The following is a 14,188-nucleotide window of genomic DNA, read 5'->3' as shown; positions in this document are numbered from 1 at the left end:
ATTAGAGCTGCTGGTGAAGATGCAGGTTTTCTGGGTATATCGAGTCAGGTATCCAGATATCGATGGATGAATAGTGTTGTCGTTATCGTGGGGTAGTGTCATCAGTGGACCTCACGGCGGTAGCACTCGTGGAAAGTAGGCGCCATTATGTGAGGAAGTTGGAAAGCTAATTGAAGTTGGTTTGGAGGGTGGGAGGAGGTCAAGGAAGAGGAGGAGAGGGCGAGGAGGGGATGATCAATGGAGTCGAGAAGCTTGGAAAGCAGGCGGAAGGAGCGGAGAGACGGGACGTAATGAATGGCGAAAAACACAAGACGGAGAAGGGAGAAAGAACTGGAGAAGCTACAGCTGAGAATCGAGCGGAGGAAAGCAGATCCCAGGAAAACACAGCAACAGAAACGGCAACGAGCAGACCGGGAGGCTCCACGGGCCCGTAGTCGACTCGTCGCCGGTTCCTTGCTTGGAGCGTGGTGACCGTAGTGGTGTTTCTCGGCCCCGGTGCTAGAGGGTTGGCGTGTTTGGTGCGCCTCTGCGTTATCACGCAAGATTGACGGTTCTGCTCTGTGGTATCCATATCCATACACTTGTACGCCACGGCGTATCCGTACATCTGTAGAAAACAGAGTATTTGCAGCTGTGTGTCTGTGGTCTGTAATGGTGGTGGAGAAGATTGACCTTGAACCATGTTTGACGTCGATATCCACGTTCACGCCCATGGCCCCACGCTCCGTCACCGCACCCATCATGGCCATGAATGATTGACAATCCCACGCCTCGCCATGCCGGGCCCTACGAAGAGTGGGCTGTGACCCTGCTGCTCGTCCATGGCACCTTGGCCAAGCTAGACGGACTCTCTCGGCTGGCGGGGCGCGAGAGCGAGCGAAGTGGAGGGTGCTGGCACGCTGACTGGGAACGCCGTGTGAGGGATGGAAGGGCGAGCGAGAAAAAGACACGAAGGGTCCACAACAGTCGTCAGAGAGAAGTGGAGAGAAGTTCGAGTCGACGATGTTGTGGTGGGTGGATTCGGCGATAAGAGTGCGCAAGCTCCAGCCTCGAGCCGCATCGAGTGTGTGGCTAAGAAGAGGAAGTGTGTGTCGAGTAATGTTATTGATCGCTATGCCGGAATCATTGGATCGTTGGTGCAAAGAGCTTGCATATTGCCATGCAGTTTCGACTTTGCGGCGGCCTGCGAGTTTGCAAAGGCGACAAGATGGAGGGAAGAGGCAACCTGAGGCAAACTGCACCGGCAGAATGGAAGGGAACGCGCCGAGAGGTACCTGTGTATCTCTGCGATACGTACCTGCTTAGTGTGCAGCTCTTGCCGCCGTCGAGGATTTTTCCCTTGCGCTAGAAATGGCATTGTGCTAGAAAGAGTGGATCCTGCCGCGGAAACCCCTATCGAAGACCGCCACACCTTCCCGTTCTTTCAGTGATACAGTGATACCTTACAGTGAGTGAAAAGTTTGATGTGAGAGACTGTGAGTGAGTGAGTGAGTGTACAGACCTGAGTGAGTAAGAGGGCGAGTGAGCGTAATGCTACTGAATGAGAGTGAGAGTCATACGAACACACAGAACTGAGAGATTCGGTCACCAGCGTCAAAGTCAGATTCTCTGAAGGACATGATTGAGCCTTCAAGATGCCACCCCTCCCTCCCCTCCAGCCCTCCAAGGTTCCCGCCATCCCTGCCAGGAACCCTTAGCCGTCCATTTTGTGCATTCTCTGTAAAAAGAGAGTGTGTGCAGCCCAGCTAAACCCCCAGTGCCTGCGTCGGTGACCCCCATGCCATCATATCAGCTCACCCCTCTTCCCCCTCCCTCCAACACCCTCACCTCTCTACGGAGTACCCTTTCGCAGCTTGCCGAAGCCCTGCGCTTCCGACTTGCCCTAAAGTGAAGCTCTGCTAAGCTGTTCGTACCACCAGGCGCCTATCATTGCCTCTTCTCACGACAGTCGCAGACCGTCTGGAGCTGTTTAGCGCACTTGTCTCGCGTCACACGTGCCTGCACCAAGACGACGCAGTGGACTCGCTGTCGTCGTTATCAGTCGAGTCTCTTGTGTCTTTTACGCGCGCCATACCCGCACCTCTCTTGGCCCTTTTCAAGTTCGTACGGATAATCCTCTCTGCTCTGAGAATGGGCCGGCCGACGGTGAGGAGAGCCCCGTGTGCCTAACTACCCGTATCTGTAGGTGTGAAATGACAGGAGCACAGGAGTCGAAAACGTTGTGAGGACACTTGGGTCAAGGAGGTGAGGTGCGCACATCAATCTCTTACTCATCTCCATAAAGCGTACATGAACTGCTTCTAGGCTTCCGTGTCACCGGCGTCGGCATGAGTTCGCCTTCAAACTATCAAGAGAGACCCAATTTAACGCCACGGACGCGTCTCTCTGTGAACATTGAAAACGCGGTTTGAAAACTCAGATGCTGTCAAACTCATATAGAGTCTCATTGTTAAATAGCGAACACCGAGTCCGGCCGGCAATGTTCCGGCAGTAGCCCCTACCAGAGACTGCGAAAGCCACGGGTTGAACGAAGAAAACCTTTCAAGCTAACGGGCATTGGCATCCCAACTTCTTCCATGCGTTCCCAACAGAACGTCTCTGGCGCGATCTGACTTACCTTAGCCGTTCCGCTATAGTCTGTTAGGTCCGTCGACCCGTCGCCGGTGCCCGTTCTGGGCCTTGAGGACACCTAAAAGGGTCCCAAAGGGGGAGGGTGTGTTGAAACCATGTTCCCTGTGAGAGGTTAGAGAGGGTGTGGACGGGAAGCACTTCGGAGGTGTGGCAGGTCCAAACAGGGGCGGCGGCTAGAGTCAGACAGATTAGAGAGTGAGAGAGAACTACGAATGGCTAGCCAGCGAGCACATGAAGAAGAAGCAACCACTGCCGTAGTGCTGTCGCAGATGTGATCGATGAACCAATCTTGCATCCCAATCGGTTGCTTCGATGTTCTTAGGGCCGATTGAGATAACAGAATGCGCCCGGCCAAGACTTTGTTTGCTATTTGCCATAACCTTTCCAGTAGTCGTCATTTCGCCGCCTTGGTTTGAGTTTTCTCTCTGGAATGCTCCTTTTCGTTCTTCACTCGTCACTCTCACTCCTGTTCGGCAGTACCAGTATTACCTGCTCGTGTCAGCTCAGACACACATCATTTGCTACCGAACTGCTCTACCCTAAGATCACCGCTCATCCAAATCTTAACTTTTTCGCCGCAATGCCTCAGAACGACAATTACTCTCACCCTCTGTAAGCCTACCATGTGTCACAGTGTCATCCCGTTTCGAGATCATCCCGTCATCAACGGCGTACCTGGGCGGGTAATGGATTATCAGAAACAGTCCCATTCGAACACACACGCATTCATTTCTCACAAAAGAACCTCTCAAAACAAAAACTCCCTCCAGAAATTGTCATCTCTCGCATGACTCCGAAGCCTGCCATCGGAACCCCTCCGTCCCCTGCTAGCTCCAGGGCTCCAAAAAGCCAAACAGACGAAACAATCAGGGCAGCTCCCTGGCCGAACATCATGGCACCCCTGACGCCGCCGCGGGCGGGCATTGTCATTGCTGGGCTTGGAGTGGCGTATGCTAGAATGGAAACCCCCGATCTGGCAGAGCATCTCTGCGCTGGCTAGCCCCTATGCGGACTGCAGTCTGCAGTGTTCACATCTGTCCGTCCATTGTCTCCCGGGCCAAACATCCGAAGCACGGAACCTAGCCAATGGCAAAAAATGCAAAGAAAATTGTGCAGCACTGCAGCCCTCTCTCTCTCGCCTGTCGTCGCTCGCGCGGCCGCCTGGGTCCATCCCGAGCCACCGGTGCCAGCGGTTGCGAAAACCGGTCGACGCGCCATGGCGAGACTATATGACGTAGGGGAGAACGGTGAAGCATCGACAAAAACATGACCATCCCACACGCCCCCCCTTTTTCCCACCCTCCCGGATGGCCGACTAACTCCGCCTAGCGAGAGACGAACGAAGGTCCATGTCCAAACTCAGCTTGGCTCCTACCGTCACATTCTCTGCTGTTGCTATTCTTTGATATGCGTCCTTGACAGGACACCACCTAGAGTGATACGTTCGAGAGGCTCTGCTGTCCGTTTTCCAACTGGCTCGTTGATCTTCCGGGTCCCCTTCGAACGAAGGACGGAACGGACAACGACCCTTACTCGATGATGTAAAACAGACCCCACTATCACATGAACATCTGTACAGCGTTCCTTGGAATTGTGATCTGACTTTGAGTTGGCGATCCTGATTCGTCCCAAGGTTCACTGTCGTCGGTACTTGTTGTTCTTCGTCATTCGAACGATCCAATCTATCATACCTTTTGTCCTCGGTCAGCAAAACTCCCCGTACAAGCTACGAGTCTACGCGCGTAACCCTCGTATCTGATAGAACTACTACATTACACTACCACGGCAACGGTCGCGACCATAATATGTCCACCGATGACCGATCTACTGTTTCTATCCTGAGTGAGGCTGTGACGCCCGTTCACCATCTTTGGGCCCCCTCCTACTAAGCACCCCCCTATCACAACATCCATGCGGCACGCCGTCCATCACTCATGCCGCGCACCGACGTTGCCAACACAGATTGCCAATCTCATTCGAACTTAAGTCGTGATTGACACCACAGATGTGTGTGCGTGCGTGTGTGCCGTGCGTTGCGTGTATGCGTTTGCCCGCCCTCCCGTGCCGCCCGGGACACCGGAACCGGGAGGAGCATCAACCATCGTGAATCAGACCCGTCCACACACACACCCCATCCATCCCACCGCAAGAAAGAGTTTCGGCCGCCGTTCTAGACCGCCCTGCCGCGACGGGAGGAAGATGGGGTGACCCCTCCAAGCTCCAGGTCGTCCTCTCAAGCCTTGAGAAGCTCTACACCGGATTCCGCTGATTCCAAGCAAGCTGCAAAGACGAAGCTCCTCCTTCCTCGCCTGTTTCCTTGCGCAAGGTACCGAAATACATCGTCTTCAGCCCGCGTACTCGTCGGTTCCCAACCACGGACACTCAATCATGTTACCTATCAGTACGGATACTCTTCTTGACCTCTCCACTAGGCGTCCGGGAGTGGATATATCGGCCGTTCCAGCTTATGTCTCGCTCGTCCGTGTGATGACAAAAAGGGGCCCCCTGTCGCTCATCGTCGACTCACTCAGCTTTCACAGGTTCACGTCCCCTCCACGTCCCTCTTCTCGGTTTCCCTGATCCGGAAATCCCGAGCCTTGGATCCATATTTCGAGATATCCTCTTTTTCTCTTTCTCCCCCTCAGGTCCCCATCTCCTCTTCTCCAAAAAGACTTTCACGATCCGGCCGAGTTTCCCACCACTCTGCGCCATCGCCTTTTCGCATTTCTCCTCCTCGGCGGAACCCCAAAATCTGCTCTATTCCACAATAAAGTCGCCCCCGGGGCCCCAACTGTGACTGTCCTGCAGCTATCCCGTCTTTCCCCTCTCTTCCCATTAAGCTGCATTCGGTACAGGATCCGAGGGAAGGAATGGGTTTTGTAGCTTGAAGCCAGGATCCAGGGGCCAGGATGTACTCTGACACGCCTCTGCTGCGGCGTGGAACCCCTCACGACTCCAAATTCTTTTGGTCTAACTGATAGTTTGTCAAATCGTGGTTTAAATCTCTGCCTCGCCTCATGATCGTGATATCCATCACGCTTCGGGAAGCCCTGTTCAAAGTTCTAGCCCAATGCTCCCGATCCACACACATGGCAATTTGACTATCCGTGCCCCCTCGCACTTTCCATCTTTCACAGCGGCGTAAACCCTGTCGACAACTCCTATCGGGTGCCCCTGGTGTGATGTGCGCAAGGGAATGAAGAGGCATGTTTGTCTAGACCCCTACGGATAGAGGGAAGAGCTCTCTCCCAACAGTGGAGTTTCTCTCTTTCTTGTGACCATTTCCCAAGTCCTAATTTTTTGTCACACGATAAGATTTTCCGCTACATAAAACTCCACAGATTCCAGAACGTTGAGCCCTGGACCTGCCAGGGAAACAAAACTGTGTCGGTAGAGCCCAAGTCCTAAAATAAGATGAGACCTTCTTCGTCCGGTCGATGATGGTCCACTTTAGGCCGCGTCCCGTCCGAAACGAGGGCGGTATCGGGACCATCTGGTGGTTCGTGTGTCAACCACTTTTTTCTTCTCATCGCAGCATCGCAGATGGTCCGGAAGTTGCAGCCGGACTAAACAGAAACTCTGTTTTACGGGCTGATCATTGATGATGTGGCCGAACTATCTTAGCTTAGCAGCAGCTTGAAGATGGATGTATCAGTAGGTGAGAAGCATTGCAGTCTAGTCAACGGCGGGTGAGTTCGCGCCGAGCATCCACCACACGTTTTCAAGTGCCATCCGGCATTGGATGATCTAGAAGTCAGAGTTCAGCTTGAAACGAGCGCTGTGCTGTGCAAAAGGGCCAACATCATTTGGGGGCTGTTTTATTTTGCTTCCCACCCCCTTTTGGGTCACCGGCACGCTGCATGACGACGGGTGAGATGCTGGCTTGCTGCGATGCAAAACTTTGATAACATGTCATCGGTGATTCGTGATGCTGCAGCAGTATTGACTCAACACGGCCAACATGCTCAGCATGCCGTGATTCAGGGCAAGGTTCGCAATCTCGAAACTGCATTCAACATTGCATCCGACATGTGATGCTGTCATCTCAACAGCCATCCGTTGACGCGTGTACCTCTCTCTCAGTCACATCTGCAACCCGGGCGGGCTTCAGTGACTATGCCGCATCGTCAAGTCTTGGTGTCAAAACTAGCCGTAGGGCCGATATCAATGCTACCCACCGACAACCCACGAAGACATGAGAACATCAAGGCACGAATAGGAAGGTGGCCGCAGGAAAACGGCCAGGGAGGTAGCCAAAACACATCGCCGTGAAGAAGCTTGACCGAGCTGTTTCTCGTGCGGTGACAAATGTCACCTACCGTGATGGCTCGTCTAAGCCGAATGCAACACACCGTCATGGGCGACCCCCACGCCGCTACGCCACGGGTCCGCGGCAACTTACCACACTCCCGGGCCCACCTGATATCAGGAACAGTTATGCTTTTTTCTCATTAATTTCTTACTTTTGTGACCTGGTAACTAAGACTCGGCAAGGGAAGAAAAGTTCGGTGCACCCCTTGAAGCATGATATTGGCAGCCGTCCTCATTTCGTTGCCAATTGTAAAAAGTTGGTGTGCAGGGCTTCGGCTATACCGGTGGATGTTCCAGTGGCATCACTGTCCTTGGAAATGAAGCCATCGTGAAGTCCGCAACTAGTCATTCATCCACATGGTTCTCATAAACAAGGTAGAAGAAAGAAATTTGACTTGTCACATTCGAGACCTGCGGCAAATAACCCCTTGCTGCTGTTGCTTGAAGCCCCCCGTCCCCCAGTAGAGTCGGGTTGTAAGACTGCGTAATCTCCCATCGCAGCCCAACGATGCATGGTCCCCTGGGCCCTGTCCCTTTCCCACGAGGCTTGTTCACGATGGGCCATCGACGGTCCGTGTGCTGCTGAGAAATTTTGGGGCGGATCCGGTTCGCAGACAGCACGCACGTGTGGATCAAATCGGGGAATTTCCTTCATTTCAGGGGGATCCATCGAACATTCTCCCCAGTTGATCGCTTACGACGGGGAGACTGTTGTCGGCGGGCGAATAATGCTATGGCAACGGAGAGTCAGTGGTTGTTTTGTTGATCTCTCCAAGGTTCGACTATTGTGCTGAATGACTGTTGTCTTTGGTTTCCAAGTGTGTTGGATTGTGGTTGGATGAGATATCGAAAGCCCGCTACACAACTCTTCACAACAGTGTAATAGGAGTTGTAAAATAATTCATATGGAGCTCGATACAATACTCTAGAGTAAAGATTGCCAAAGTCACTTTCCGCCAAGGACGGAGAAGGTCGTTACTAGATATTGGCAATAATGCGCTTTTCCAACAATATCGACTTGAATGAAACAGACATTGATCGATACTAAGTCACAGGCTATATATTGTCCTCAATAGCTGGTATGAAAGATCAAGGAGACTACTGCTGGGACCTACAGGATATCATAGCTCTTGATGATGTTTACAGAGCCCTCGGCCTCGAATCATCGGTAAAGGCCTGTGACTACGCAGGAAACACATCTTGTTACACTATCTCCCATCTTCAAGTTACAATACTCGACTGCATGGCCAGTTGAAGAGCATGAAATACGACTTAAACCCTTCGTACAAGCATTAGGCTGTGTAGAGGCATCAAAACAACATGTTTTTCTAGGTAAAGTTCGTGAATCAATGCCTTTACCAATCTAAGTATTTACTAATACCTGTCGACCTTCTCAATTATGTGGAATTTAGTCTGGTCCAGTTTCAAGATGTGATTACCACTTTGTGTAATACCGCAACATTATCAAACATACCTACTTCAATCAATCTCAGTGGAATTGACTTGGTTGAGCTGCTCAACGTATGTCACTGCAAAGCATGTTGTGGCCACACCTCTCATAGACCCCGTACCAACGATGAGAATCAAAGATTCGAATGATCAAGTAGGGAAAACATAAGTAAGAATGATAAGATCGGCTTCCAATATACGCTCGACAATCCTAGGGACAACAAGGTCATAGCAGTGATATCTTTCTGTTTGACTATTGAGTATGTGCTGTTCTTCAGCTACAAGCAAATTGAATTACATGAATTGTCCGTACTCCCATTTCTATGGTTTAAATATCACCACAAAGACTTCTCTTCAGATGCCCGACGCCAAAGGGTACTCAACTGGGTTGCTGTCTTTCCCCTGCTTGTCTCGCGCCATCCCCTTTTCCTTTGACACATCATATCACTCAACCAGCCGATGCAGTGGCAGCAGGCAAGACGGAAACAGTGAGAACAAAGCTGGCAGTAATCTGAGAAGTTGAGGCCGTGCTTGTTATCCCAGTGGTTGAAGATATTGTAGGCGATGTGGATAGAGCCCCAGAGGAAGAAGCTTGTGATGCAGAGGACGTGCTCGATTGGATGCTCGTCTGGCTAGTGCTTGGTGTGGTCGCGGATGTCGAGGGGCTTGAACTTGAGCTTGATATCGGAGAGCCAGAAATCGTAGATGAAGAAGTCACAGACGACAAAGAAATAATGACTGTAGTGGAGCTTGATATGACGGATGATCCTGAGCTCCCACTGCTACTGGTCGTGCTGGCAGTGGCGGAAGGCGTAGAAGTAGACGTTCCTGTGCTCCCGGATGTCAAGGAAGAGCCTGTGAAGGATGAAGAGGAAGAGCCTGTTGTTCCGCTGCTACTTGTGGCGTTCAAACTCGCACTTGGGTTCATGCTCAAGGTGGTAGAAAGCCCCGTGCTAGTCCTGGAGCTATCGGTGTTGAAGGTGCTGGTGGATGAAGTTGTTGCCAAGTTCGAAGAAGAGGTAGTTGACGATTGCGTTGAAGTCGTAGAAGTATTGCTGAAGCTTGTCAAGGATGTCGAGATGGAGACGAGTGAAGATGGAGAAGTAGTGCTAGAATCTGTAATGATGATTGTTGACCCGCTGCTTGAGGAGCTCGAGGTACTGGATGATGACGAGGTCAGAGTTGTTGAGGTATCAGTACCGCTCGTTCCTGTAGTAGTTGTGCTACCTGTGTCGGTGGATGTTGAGGAAGTTGTCAGGGTCGATGAGCTGGACGAGCTGGAAGAGTCTGAGGCTCTGGGATTGAAGCCGTACACGCTGAAATACTGAATAGAGCTGACAGCACCGCCACATCTAACGGAGGAATCTCCGGGACAGAAGATGTTGCAATTAGCGTTGCTGTCAGGTGTGAACTGGATAGCGGCGATACCTGCATTGCTGCAGTAACATTGGTCGTTGAAGAGCGCGCCGAACGAACGAGAGTTGTTCACCAAGCAAGTTGTTCGGCAAAACTCTACGCTGTTGGCAGGATTGGTGGAGAACAAGGTGAAGGTCTGCTGGAAGTTGCCAGGTTGGCCACATCCTATCAAGACCCTGCTGTAATCTTGGCTTGCTACATTGGATACCAAGCCAACCAATATCAAAAATAAAGCTCTCATCGTGAAGGCGAACTTGGTCTATCGAAGAAACGTCGTAGTCGGTTATTCTCCTGAGAGTGGATTGGGGACAGGGAGCTCTTTGCCAGCCAAGTGGAAAGGGAGAAGAAGCCCCGAGAGTAGGGCAAAGTAAGGAGTGACGAATGGAGAGAGAAGAGAGGGTTTTTAGCCCGAACTTCATAATTCAAAGAACCGGGCCGGGCAATACCACATACCCGACTTATTTATTACACTTACCTTACCCGAGGGATGTTCAAGATATGTGATGACTCTAGCTTGAATGCCAAAATTCCTGCTACCCAGTCTGGACAGGGCTGAGGCAACCGTGATGCACTTTCATGACAATTGTTCAGCTGGATGGCTTCGCATTCTTCGACGCCTAACAGTCGTTAATGTCTTAGATCAATATCCTATCGTGCAATGGCAATGGCCGTCCGATTAGCCACCATACCTTTGTGTCTCGGAGATATTCCGGATTTATCACAGCTGAGTAGACGGGAAACGGTACCCGACTTCGTATGTAGCATGATTGATTCTTAGCAGAGTACCTTTTGATTTCAGTTAGCAGATGCAGGTGGTCGGCCGACCGCTTCCGAGGTGGGCGTCATGTTGGGTTTCACAGGACGGAATTGGCTGAATCGCTGAAGTACAAACAACAATGCAATCATGCGCAAAGGATTTCGATATCACGTCCGCGCATAGACCGTGAAGCCTCGATCTATTGTTCGGGTGTGCTGCAGGGCTGCCGGACGAACCCCACAGCGGCACCGGTCCGGCATGCGCCGGGTCGGACCGCCTGAGTGGGTCGTTCCGGAGCGGCACCGTTGACAGGATGGCTGGACGACATTTTGCAGGTTCTGCCTTGTGGCAACTTCCTAGGACTCAATCCAGGCAGCGGAAACTTGGATTTGCACGGAAGGCATTGAACCGAACATGCTATGCGAGGACACTGCCGCCTTCAAGACATTGCAACACGTTGAGTACCTAAGATACCTAGGTACCTTCCTCCCAGGTAGGAAGGCTTCCCAAGGTATCACCGGCTCAACCCATTTCCATCCTCATTCGAGCCGTCTCAGAAGCTGATCGAAGCACAACAAATACCATCATGGAGCCTCCAATCAGTCATTCAACATGAGCAATCGACCCATCTACCAACTACACAAGGACAGAGAGAAACAAGAAGAAACATGCCCTCCCCAATCCCCCGCCTCCTCCCACCAATCTTCTCAATCTTCGACTCAGGCCTCGCCGAAACAGCAAACAACCCCCTCTTCTACCTCTCCCACGACGCCGAACCCTCCGAGACAGACAACGCAATCGGCATCAACATCCACGCAGGCCCCTTCTCCACCGCGCCCATCATCGCGCATCTCACCCACCGCCTCGTAAGCCTACCGGGCTAGAAGACCCGTCGCACCATGCAAGTCCACCTCGAACAACCGCAGTCTCCCCTCCCTTCGCGCCCCCGCCGCCGTGAAAGCAACTCCAGCGACACCCCCAAGATCCTCCTCCACGAAGACCGCGGTCGACAAGGGAACGCTCTGGGCTTCCGCTCCCTTTTCAGCCGTATCATCCGCGGGAGAGGGTATCAGGGCCTATGGCGCTTCACGATGCGTCTTCGGGATCCTTGTTGGGCGGAGATGACGACCGATGTCGATTTCGAATGGAGGCATAGTCGAGGGTTATCTATTCGGACACTACGCCTTTCAGACGGGTGGCTTCTCTAGCGGAAACGCACGCCCGACGAGACTCGCATCCTGAGAGCTCCACGACAGTCGTATCTCGGAAGGGGAGGCTATGCCAAAGTAGACGAAGAGTTAGTCGCCATGATATCAATTGACCCCTCGCGACCGTACCTTGGAACAGGATTCCGATTCCTCAACTCCGCTGCCATTCCCCCTAACGCAAAAGAGACTCCCTTCTTGAACGACGACTTCGCGTTGGTGGCGATCATGTCCGGTATTGGTATCATCATGGGCGAGAACGAAACGTTAGGCGGCGTGCTGACGGCTGAGGAAATACAAGCTTCACAGAGACCTCATCTCAAGCGCGCCGCATTAGTAGAGAAGCACGCCCGCGAGGCAAAGGACTGGCTCGCTACCATGGACCTCCTTGACGACAATGACCGTGACGACGAGCCACCTCATATACGAAGGGCTGAAAGAATAGCTCCATGGAGGGACCTCCACGGGTCAAGAGGAACGGTCACACGGGGAAAAGAAGGAGTCAGTGGCAAGACAAAAAGCTCCAAATCAATACCGCCTGGAGATCGCCGACAGCGCAGTCTATCAGCGCCCGAGACTTCTTCGCAGCGGACGGCAGCTGAGAAGACTTTGCATCACGATTCAAATCGCAGACAGGAATGGGAGAAGAGGCCTGCCGTGTACGTGCCGAGGAAGAGGGAGAGAACCGCGAATGCGTCTGCGGCGACGAGACGGACTACGCCGCTGCGGTCTTCACAGAGGAGCTCGTATGGGGACCGAGACCCGACGAGTCGGAGCGTTATCTTGGCACAAGGAGGAACGCAAATTGAGTGAGCTGGTGGAGTATGGCGTGAGTTTGATGGTTTGAGGCCCTCGAGAAGCTAAATCATTTTCGAGGGACGGTCTCCTCAAGCACGTCTGGTTCTGAGGTGTCCAGAGGGGTTTCGAGGTCGGTCGAGTTGGTGATGGCTGAGTGGAGGAAATATTCGGTGCAGGCTCGCGCTAAAATGACAGTACTAGCAGTAGTAATTCATGGCATAACTATGGCATATGATTTGACTACGCGAAACCGAGCGTGCGATTCCTTTGTGTTCGTTTTGTGACGATTGGGCAAAAAAGAAAAATGAAATAAATCGATGAACTTACAAGACTGCCTGTCAAAGACCTCGCCCTGCTTGCGGATTACTTAGTCTAGAAGAGACATATTGTGCAGAAGTAGTACATTGGGATCTGTAGATGCCCGAAGGAGCAGATGTTGTAGGGTCGTGGTAGGACTCGCAAAGGGACTGATTCTGGCTCATGGTTATCCAGACTATGAGTATGGACACGCCGCCTTCACAAATACATTTGACCACCCAACCTTCCAGGAGACTGAAGTTCCTAGACCAGGGAAAGCGGTACTCTATGCGTTGTTTGCAATGCAGAATCTGATAGGGCACGATGGAAGGGGCGTAGTCATTCAGAAGACAGTCGCTGACCAGGCTAGATGACCCCATTCCCAGACGAAAACTTATCGGAGGACTTCGTGCCAACTAACAAACTCAAATTATGTCCCCTATTCACTGATCTCGCTTATTGTCACAACTTCTCGCAAAGAGACAAGCGGACCATCAGTATCCAGGTACATGGCCGAGGTGGCTCCTCCGGAAGGCTCCGATTAGCTCCGCCCTCGATTTTTCGCGATATGCAAGGCGAAAGAATCGAGCAAGACACTGGACAACCAATGGCGTGTGTCTCAGGAACGCAAAGCGACTGAGAAAAGTTGAGAAATATGAGGACTGAACGCAGAGAGACGATAGAGACCAGCATCACGGCAAGCGTGTTGCATAAGATACTTACACAGCCTCAAGCCCATTCTTTGAACATCGTAAGATGCCAAGGCAATATCCATTGGGCCAAGCTTCACTGTGGAAAATCGTAAGCTCGGTTTTTTTCTTTCCGCGCTTGCCAGTGTGGGTTCTGGCTGTGATCGTTTTCAGCTGATATAGTCGTGATCTTAAACCCCGCATCGACGGGTGAGAGATGGGCAGGAGAAGGGAGGACAATCTCCGTATATCCCCGGATCTGCAAGAAGGCCTTCGAGATCCCCAGAATCTCGAAGTGAGCGGAGAAATCCATCAACCGACATACTTCGGAATGTAGAGACGGGCCCATCATGGAGCCGATGGTCGTCAATGTTGATGCTTGGCCTCTGCAAAGCCGCCACCGCAGGAATGGCAGCCTTGCTCTAGCTGGGGGCCACGAAGAAGTTCCGGAACGAATGGCTGACCCAGGAGCAAGACCGATCTACAGGCGGGCGTTCGGTAGGCTAGCGGCTCGAAGAGAAGGTGGCGTGTATGGTTGGATTCATCGTCGGAGACAATTTCGACCAAAGCTAAGCAAACAAGCTCCTAGGTCGTGCCAATGGTGCGTAAGCCAAGTCGGTTGACCTCTTGGTTGT

At 52.2% G+C, this 14,188-nt stretch overlaps 5 protein-coding genes across 5 annotated transcripts; 2 read left to right on the top strand and 3 right to left on the bottom strand.

Annotated features, from left to right (window-relative positions):
• Nucleotides 1-199: 199 nt before the first annotated feature.
• On the bottom strand, nucleotides 200-1,619 carry CPAR01_09521 (uncharacterized protein; the record flags this gene model as incomplete). Its single annotated transcript, XM_060493786.1, has 6 exons — nucleotides 200-526; nucleotides 580-607; nucleotides 673-1,071; nucleotides 1,298-1,344; nucleotides 1,447-1,473; nucleotides 1,560-1,619. 6 exons carry the CDS (start codon nucleotides 1,617-1,619, stop codon nucleotides 200-202), a joined length of 888 nt encoding a protein of 295 aa, XP_060347916.1.
• A 7,130-nt stretch (nucleotides 1,620-8,749) lies between these two features.
• Nucleotides 8,750-9,719, top strand: CPAR01_09520 (uncharacterized protein; the record flags this gene model as incomplete). The annotated part of the gene is made up of 2 exons (XM_060493785.1): nucleotides 8,750-8,879; nucleotides 8,935-9,719. 2 exons carry the CDS (start codon nucleotides 8,750-8,752, stop codon nucleotides 9,717-9,719), a joined length of 915 nt encoding a protein of 304 aa, XP_060347915.1.
• A 1,513-nt stretch (nucleotides 9,720-11,232) lies between these two features.
• CPAR01_09519 (uncharacterized protein) lies at nucleotides 11,233-12,578 on the top strand (the record flags this gene model as incomplete). The annotated part of the gene is made up of 4 exons (XM_060493784.1): nucleotides 11,233-11,430; nucleotides 11,491-11,697; nucleotides 11,773-12,270; nucleotides 12,402-12,578. The coding sequence occupies 4 exons, from the start codon at nucleotides 11,233-11,235 to the stop codon at nucleotides 12,576-12,578; spliced, it is 1,080 nt and encodes a 359-aa protein (XP_060347914.1).
• Nucleotides 12,579-12,634: 56 nt separating this feature from the next.
• On the bottom strand, nucleotides 12,635-13,049 carry CPAR01_09518 (uncharacterized protein; the record flags this gene model as incomplete). Its single annotated transcript, XM_060493783.1, has 2 exons — nucleotides 12,635-12,750; nucleotides 12,935-13,049. 2 exons carry the CDS (start codon nucleotides 13,047-13,049, stop codon nucleotides 12,635-12,637), a joined length of 231 nt encoding a protein of 76 aa, XP_060347913.1.
• Nucleotides 13,050-13,919: 870 nt separating this feature from the next.
• On the bottom strand, nucleotides 13,920-14,078 carry CPAR01_09517 (uncharacterized protein; the record flags this gene model as incomplete). Its single annotated transcript, XM_060493782.1, has 1 exon — nucleotides 13,920-14,078. A coding segment is annotated over one exon (159 nt), but the record flags the coding sequence as incomplete, so codon positions are not given.
• Nucleotides 14,079-14,188: the final 110 nt, after the last annotated feature.

Source organism: Colletotrichum paranaense, assembly GCF_030867605.1.
Source record: "Colletotrichum paranaense strain IMI 384185 chromosome Unknown Scaffold_7.1, whole genome shotgun sequence".
In the NCBI taxonomy this organism is placed as follows: Eukaryota; Fungi; Ascomycota; class Sordariomycetes; order Glomerellales; family Glomerellaceae; genus Colletotrichum; species Colletotrichum paranaense.
Note: the sequence above shows the minus strand (reverse complement) of the source record. Positions and strands in the feature narration are given on the sequence as shown.